Source organism: Amorphotheca resinae (genome assembly GCF_003019875.1).
Source record: "Amorphotheca resinae ATCC 22711 unplaced genomic scaffold M430scaffold_9, whole genome shotgun sequence".
NCBI lineage: Eukaryota > Fungi > Ascomycota > Leotiomycetes > Helotiales > Amorphothecaceae > Amorphotheca > Amorphotheca resinae.
In genome coordinates, this window is record NW_020194479.1 from 1,663,376 (window position 1) to 1,671,115 (window position 7,740).

The 7,740-nt window shown below is 51.8% G+C and overlaps 3 protein-coding genes across 3 annotated transcripts; 2 read left to right on the forward strand and 1 right to left on the reverse strand.

Moving 5' to 3' along the window:
• Positions 1-57: 57 nt before the first annotated feature.
• Positions 58-918, forward strand: M430DRAFT_76658 (hypothetical protein; the record flags this gene model as incomplete). Its single annotated transcript, XM_024869565.1, has 1 exon — positions 58-918. A coding segment is annotated over one exon (861 nt), but the record flags the coding sequence as incomplete, so codon positions are not given.
• Positions 919-1,811: 893 nt separating this feature from the next.
• M430DRAFT_144141 (hypothetical protein) lies at positions 1,812-3,416 on the reverse strand (the record flags this gene model as incomplete). Its single annotated transcript, XM_024862870.1, has 4 exons — positions 3,271-3,416; positions 3,050-3,218; positions 2,722-2,893; positions 1,812-2,311 (listed from the first exon to the last, which is right to left on the reverse strand). The coding sequence occupies exons 2-4, from the start codon at positions 3,161-3,163 to the stop codon at positions 1,812-1,814; spliced, it is 786 nt and encodes a 261-aa protein (XP_024719301.1). The 5' UTR covers positions 3,164-3,218; positions 3,271-3,416.
• A 937-nt stretch (positions 3,417-4,353) lies between these two features.
• M430DRAFT_106364 (hypothetical protein) lies at positions 4,354-7,121 on the forward strand (the record flags this gene model as incomplete). The annotated part of the gene is made up of 3 exons (XM_024861078.1): positions 4,354-5,716; positions 5,765-5,876; positions 5,957-7,121. 3 exons carry the CDS (start codon positions 4,354-4,356, stop codon positions 7,119-7,121), a joined length of 2,640 nt encoding a protein of 879 aa, XP_024719302.1.
• Between the last annotated feature and the right edge of the window lie 619 nt (positions 7,122-7,740).

A 7,740-nucleotide genomic window follows, 5' to 3' on the forward strand; every position in this document is an offset into this window, starting at 1 on the left:
GCTGCAGATACGGCTCCAGACTCGTTACAAAGGATCGTCACAAATCAAGAGAAACACAGCAACAGCCCTCAAGATCCCGAGAAGAGCGGCCAGGACCATGAAGTGCCTCCAACAAGAATTCGGAAGACACCATCTGCCCCTCCCCCGCTATCGTTTGATCCCTGGACGAAGAGGAACTCTATCATCATCTGCTGCCTCGGCCTGCTGTTCTTCGACCTCATCCTGCCATGCATCATCTACTACTCGCTCACCTACTGCACGAACCTCGACGAGGAGCAGGTCCTGGGCATCTCATGCGCCTCTCTCGGGCTCGGTGAGATGATGGAGCTGCCGCTGCGCGGATACCGGCTGGCCAAGCAGCACGACGTCTACGCGCCTCTGGGCCAGCACTCCCGATGGGCCTTCGATTTCCTGTTCTGGTGGTACGCCATGGCCACTATCATCGGCATCGTGCCCTATGTCCTGTCGACCAGTCTCGACGAGCCGATCGAGTGGCTGTTCCTGATGACCCCGGGCTTCATCGCCGGGTTCGCAGTAGCGACGACTGCCGTCTCGGCGCTGCCATTCCCGCTGCCTTTCAGGGTCAGTTCGGACGCACGCGGCGAGAAATGCAAGCCGTTCGTATACTACGTCATTGAGGATTTCGTAGCCGTGGATGCAAGCCAGAAGCGAAGCTATCGCGAGGAACTGCGCGCGAGATACAACGCCTCGCCCATCTTCCGACGCATGATCTGGGACGTCAATATGTGGTGGACAGTTGGCGGGCTCGTCTTCATCGGCGCCCTGGCTGGCATGACTTGGGGCCTGGCATTCCCAATCGCCTATGGTCTGTCCTTCGGTTTGTTGTTTGTATGGATGGGTATCTGGGCTCTGGCGACGTGGCTGTGGGTCAGGCGTGGACTGCGCAGGGAACGGGAATGGTTTCGACGATCTGCGGAGGGCTCACCGGACGAGGAAGTCATGGTATGATGAATTGACATGAAAACGTTACAGAAAGTAAGAAACCGCCCTCCATACAACGGGGAAATCCAACGAGCTCAGCGCGCTCATAACGAATCCCCCCTTTTCCATGATTCAAATTTGTAATCAATACGGTACAAGTGCAAGAGTAAGCAAGAGTTGCAGTTCACTACCTAAGTAAAGTATCGAATACTCTTTTCACTAGTAGCTAGATATACCTACCTACATATATACCCACTCCCGCTCAATCTATCAGACGACTGCCCTACCGTAACGGGCTTGTATATAAAATGGCAACGCTCTTCTAGCACCAGCGCAGTATCGGGGGGATGGGATCCGTGACTAGCCCCGCATTATGGATCTTGTGGGTGCGACAGGTTTGCCTTGTTTAAGTCCTGGTAGTTACGGGCCACGACGGTGGTGTGTATCTTGAGTAGTCGGATACAGAGGACAGACAGGATAGGTAGGATAGATAGCCGCGTAACAGGACAGAACAAACGGTAAAGAGAGACGGATAGGTAAAAGGGGGATAGGAAGGATATATCTAGGCTCTGGGACACGTCTAGTTGATGGTTTATGTACCTAGAGTCGATTTGGATACTGTAGGTATCAAGACCGCCATGATATATACACACATACCTAGCAAACCCCATCCTTTTTGAAAATCTTTTCTCTAATTCAGAATAAAAAGTAGGTAGCTATCAATCGATCATACCTAGACGGACAGGAAAAAACTCCAGCTGGGAACACACACCAACGCCAATTTTATAATCGCCACTCTCCCAACGCTCATCTTTTGCTATCAAGACTTTCCTTCCAAATCGTCACTCCTCTCAAGAGACGACGCTCCTCTAAACCCTAGCTTCGTTCTTCGGCGGTCGAGCACCAAAGATAGTCGAGCCGACACGCACTTCCCCACTTCCCATCCTCACGGCAGCCTCGAAATCCTCACTCATACCCATACTCAACTCCAAGTCCATGCCGAGTTCCTTCTCCAACCTTTCCCGCTCCTCTACCAGTCTTCTGAAATCCTCATTCTCTTCCCCTTTCCCCACCGCGTGGCTCCGGCCGATATCCCCGATCGTCATCAGGCCGACGAGCTTGAGGTGCGGACAGGAATTAATGATGTGCTGAGCGAGGCTGAGCGCGTCGGGCCCCGGCGCGATGCCAGATTTCGAGGCTTCCCCCGATGTGTTGATTTGGATGTGGATGTGTAGAGGAGAGGTTATTTCCGGGTGGGTGAGGAGCAGCTCGGCGCGGCCTTTGTCGAGCTGCGTGGCTTTCTTGGCGCTGTCGACTGAGGAGACGCAGAAGAGGTTGGGGATTTGGGAGGTTAGGGCTTTGCATTTGTCTAAGGGGGTTGTTAGTTGGGACGCGGAGATAATTGGAAAGTGGTGATGGATGATGAAAGGAATATGGAGAGAGAATGGCTTGGCTTGAGCTGTGGAATGGTTGATGAGGTGTATGACGAGAACTGAACAGAGTGTCTAGGTAAGGCCAACGTCGGTCTTGGGTGCTGAGGCTCACGCAGGAGGACTATCCTCTCGGAGGACGAACTTGGCGACGTGAACTTCAACAGACACACATCATCTGTAGATAACTCGAATCATCCTCTTGCATGGTGTGCCACGGAACGTGGAAGCTCAACTTCGATGCCTCCTGCTGTTTGCACGTGCCACCAAGAAAACGACCAAGACACAGAAGCAAAAGAAAATAGCTACGTGCAGAGAAGACAGGAAAGAAAAAGAGAAGAGCACATACTGCTCTGCAAGCCACCAATGAAATGCCATTTGATCTCCCGCGGCAGCAGCTCTGCCTTCTCCAGCAACTCCTGGGCATAGTTCTCGCCGAAATGCTCCTGCTTGGTGGCGCCCTCATACAAGGCCAAGATATCAGACGCCGGCTTCAGCTTTGACACGGCGACGAGACGCACCTATCGCGCGGGTCAGCAGCGGTCTCTCTCTGCACGGCATCGTTCGTCCCTGGCTCAAATCGAACGAAGAGGAGAGAAAAGGGAGCAAGATGAGATAATGACGGGGATCACGTGAGAGACAGGATTGATTCAGAAAAAGGGCAGAAGAGCACGAACCGTGCGGCCCTGGGCGGCGTGGGTGATGCGCTCCGACACGCCTTGGAGGGCGGCGATCAGGGACTTGGCTCGGGCGGGATCGATCTTCATGTCGACCTGTCGGTCCTCGCTCATGTTGCGTGGCGAAGGTCGCGGGGGAGGGATCTTATGGATCTATGGATCTATGGATCTGGAGGGTTTGTTACTATTGGAACGGATCAACAAGGAGAGAAAGATATTACCTGGAAATAGACACACCAGTGGCCACTCTGTATACCGGATACTGTGTAGACTAGACGGTGCACAATATAAACTCTAATAATAATGCAAGGAGTAGTCCGTAGCAATCATCAATAATCAACAATCATTCGTGGCGGGGCGAGTTACGAGGTGGAGCGTTGATGCATTGATATGTGCCTGGCGGCGATTGAAGCGGCGTCTGGACTCTTCTGGGTCTCTGATATTCTCCGCAGGGTCTTTGCTACTAAGGATATCTAGGATATCTCTTCCTATTTTTATTTCCTATTGTTATTTTTATATCCCTCCCGTTCTTTTCTCCGAATTTTTCTGCATTTTTCCGTCTTCTCTCCTCCCTGTCTCCCCCTTTCTCCCGCTTTTCTGGGATTCTCTGGTCTCTTCGATGCCGTCCCTGACATGTAGGTTTAAAATCCAAAGATTAAATCTCACAAATTAACCAACCAGTATCTCGCTCTGCTCTCCATTCGACGACTCTACTCTTATCTTGATCTCTATTTTTATCTTTGCACATATATTTTCACCTATTTTTCCCCATTTTTCCCCGGTTGAAAACTTTTCGCCCAGGGTCAGCCGTGGCGGTTTCGTATGCCTCGATCGTCCCGTCCCAGCTCGCTTCATCTTTCCCACGACAGACGACAACTCGATATCTTCTTTTCTTCCTCTTCATCCCCCTCTTCAATTCGATTCTCCCTCTTCTTCAACTCTCCCTCTCCTCCCCATCTTCAATTCTCCCTCTTGACCTTCTGCTCTTCTTCCTTCATTCCTTCGTTTGTTCGTTCGTTCATCCTAGTCCCCCCCCTCCCCCGCATATTCTTTCTTTGTCCTCGCCGCAAACAATCTCTCGACCAGGGGACCGCTTGATGCGATTCTTCGACGACCATCACGACGATTACGACCATAGAAAACGATTCTGCTTTCCTCCGTCCCTCGACTCCGTCCTCAATCCCCCCAATTGCTCCTAAAGGAGCCCCAACCTCTGCACCACCGACATGCCCAATTTCTCTTCCCCACTCTCCCCACGAGCCAGCGGATTCCACCAATTGATGAACAAACCCTCCAACTCCAACATGAGTTTAGAAGCCGGTATTCCCCTCACCAAAATTCGCACAGCTTCGTCCACCGGCGGCCGCAAGAAGGGTGACACCATTGCCCAGTACGCCTCGAACGCCCCGTTGAACGAGTCGAACGAAGAGGAGAAGAATGGCTTCTTTGCGCGGGGACCAGCCGGACGGAGGAAGACGGCTCCGAAGAGGAGGGGCACCGATGGCGAGGAAATAAAAGTCAATTCGCTCGGCCGCTTATACAACAAGATAGTCAACTTCTCCGTCGTCACACGCTACTTCGTCTACGTCTTCCCCGTTGCGGCGTGCATTGCCGTCCCCATCATCATTTTTGCCATTCGAGATCCCAACGCTCTGTTCTGGGGGACCGGCGTCAAGGTATGGCTCTTCTGGACCTGGATCGAGGTCGTCTGGCTCTCGCTCTGGGTCTCGAAGCTGGCAGCCAAGTTGGTCCCATACGTTTTCATGTTCCTCTGCGGCGTCGTGAGCTCCGGCACCCGCAAGTACGCCCTGATGTTGAAGGCGGTCGAGATGCCGATGAGTTTGGTGGGGTGGGCACTCACGAGCCTCGTTACGTTCACGGCGCTCACAGCCCCGCATCTCAATTTCGGTAACAGCTTTCGCTGGATTACGGTGATGAAGAATCTGCTGGGGCCGGCCCTCATTGGATCCGTCATCTTCCTGATTGAGAAACTGCTCATTCAGCTCATCAGTATCAACTATCATCGGAGATCGTTCCACGGGAGGATCAAGGACTCCAAACATTCCATTTACTTGCTGGGGCTGCTCTACGAGGCCTCGAGAAGCTTGTTCCCTATGTATTGCCGCGAGTTCCTGGAGGAGGACTATATGATCAATGACAGCATCGAGGCCCATGTTGCCAAGAGGATCCACAGGAGATCGGGATCTGCAACTCCGTTGAAGCTGATCGGCAACGTGGGGAGGATAGGGGGTAGGGTCACATCTGTCTTTGGAAATATTGCATCCGAGATCACCGGCAAGCAGATACTAAATCCTCACTCGTCACATTCCGTGGTTTTGCAGGCTCTAGAGAAGACCACATCGTCTGAAGCCTTGGCAAGAAGAATATGGATGTCATTCGTGGTTGAGGGAAAGGAGGCTCTATATCCCGAGGATATCCAAGAAGTCCTCGGTCCGGATCGGAAAGAAGAGGCTGATGAAGCCTTCGCAGCTCTCGACAGTGATGGGAATGGCGATGTTAGTTTGGATGAAATGATCATGAAGGTTGTTGAGGTAGGGAGAGATCGGAAAGCCATCAATTCAAGCATGCGAGACGTTGGACAAGCTATCGGTGTTCTAGATCATGTTGTTTCAGTGATCCTCTTGATCCTTATCTTCTTCATGTTTGGTATGTTCTCTACCTGATCTATGTACTTCTAACGCTGATGATCTTTAGTCGCCTTCCAGGACACCAACTTCGTCACAACCCTCGCAACAGCCGGTACAACCCTTCTCTCCATGTCCTTTGTCTTCGCGGTCACAACTCAAGAATTCCTCGGCTCCTGCATGTAAGTTCCCCAGCATCAAAAGGATGCTTTCTAAGTTCCCCAGCATCAAAAGGATGTTTTCTAAGTTCCCATCTTTTTAGATTCCTCTTCGTCAAGCACCCCTATGATGTCGGTGACCGCGTCGATATCGTGGGGCCTACAGCAGAATGTTTGGTGGTCGAGCAGATCTCCTTGCTCTTTACCGTCTTCAAACGTATCGACAACATGAAGCTAGTGCAGGTCCCGAACATCGTACTCAACACCCTCTGGATTGAAAACATCACTCGCTCCAAGGCTATGAAGGAGCAGCTCGATATGTTCATCTCCTTTGATACTTCCCTCGAAGATATCGAAACCCTACGCAAGGAGATGGAAGCCTTTGTTCGAAGTCCAGAGAACTCCCGCGATTTCCACCCCGAGCTCATCATCGAGGCCACCGGAATTGGCAACATGGACAAACTTCAGCTCAAAGTCGAGATCCGCCACAAGTCGAACTGGCACAACGAGACGGTTCGGGCGGCACGAAGATCGAAATTCATGTGCGCTCTCGTCCTTGCTTTGCGCAAAGTCCCCATCTATGGTCCAGGAGGTGGCGGCGAGCCTCTCGGCGGCCCCACGAACCCGGGATACTCTGTTGCAGTGTCTGACGATTGGGCTGCCGAAGCGAGAGACAAAGCAGCGAAGAAGAAGGAAGAGCGCCGTCTCATCCCTACTACCACCGAACCCTCTTCTCCAGAAGAAGAAGAAGAGGCCAAAGAAGAAGGAGTTCTGGGATCCGCCCCCGAAGAAGCCGCTGCTCAGGCCCTCAATTCCCGAAGACCCATGTCAGATCTACGGGATATAGATGTGGCTGATGACGACGATACGGTCGAGACGAGCCTCGAACGCGCCCGATCGACCAAAATCGATAACCTTCGCCAAAGCCTCCTGAAGCGCGAAAGTACCCGCGGCCGTAGAAAGCGCGGCGAGACAGCCCCTCAGGTACCCACCTCCCCCGAAGCCGGGGTGAGCCTCGCACAGTCCAGTGCCCAGGGTGACACGGCCTACTATGGTCGGGATCGTGACAACACTGATGAGGAGGCGGAACTGGGCATGACGGAACTGCCGGTCGGGGGTTATGAGAGCGAGGCGTACGACTCGTACTCGCCACCGCGCCCGCGACCCCCTATTGCCATACCCACGCACGGAAGCTTGCGGAGATTGAGTTTGGGATTCAAGAATGCAGGGCCGGCGAGACAGACGCGGGAGGAGCGGGAGGAAGAATGATGACAAGGATCAATCCGTAAGATAGGTAGATCTGGGGGTTTGCTCGGGCTTGGTAGGAAAGGAAACTCGGAGGGCAAAGGAAAGGGGGGCTCGGAAGGAAGGTAAACAAAAATGGACCGACGAAAAAATGGAAAACAAACATATACCCGCTAACTTTGTGGATCATGGTTGGCCTGTACTGTACTGTACTGTACTCTGCAACGAAATTAGGAAATAGGGTGGTTCTTTTTTTTGGGGGGTGGCACGGGCATAGCGTTATTGGGTCTTGTACATTGTATTGTATTGTATTGTATTGTAGATTTATTTACACGTTTAGGGGTTTTTTCCTTGGGCTTTATACATCTACTGTATGAAATAGATATGAAAATGAGGTTGAAAAACATATAATCCTTCCCTCTCTTCTAAGTCTATTTATGATCGTAGCTAGAAGGGAGTGCTCTGATTTTCAAAAGAGAAAAAGTCAAATCTGTACGTGCTTTTTATATATATAAACCTCTTCTTGATTCGATCCTTTTATATAGGTAGGTAACAATAAATAAATAAATAAGCCAATCCCCCTGCCACTCCCACTCCAAACTCGCTCCAAACTCCCATTTCATCACAATCCCAATGCCAACCC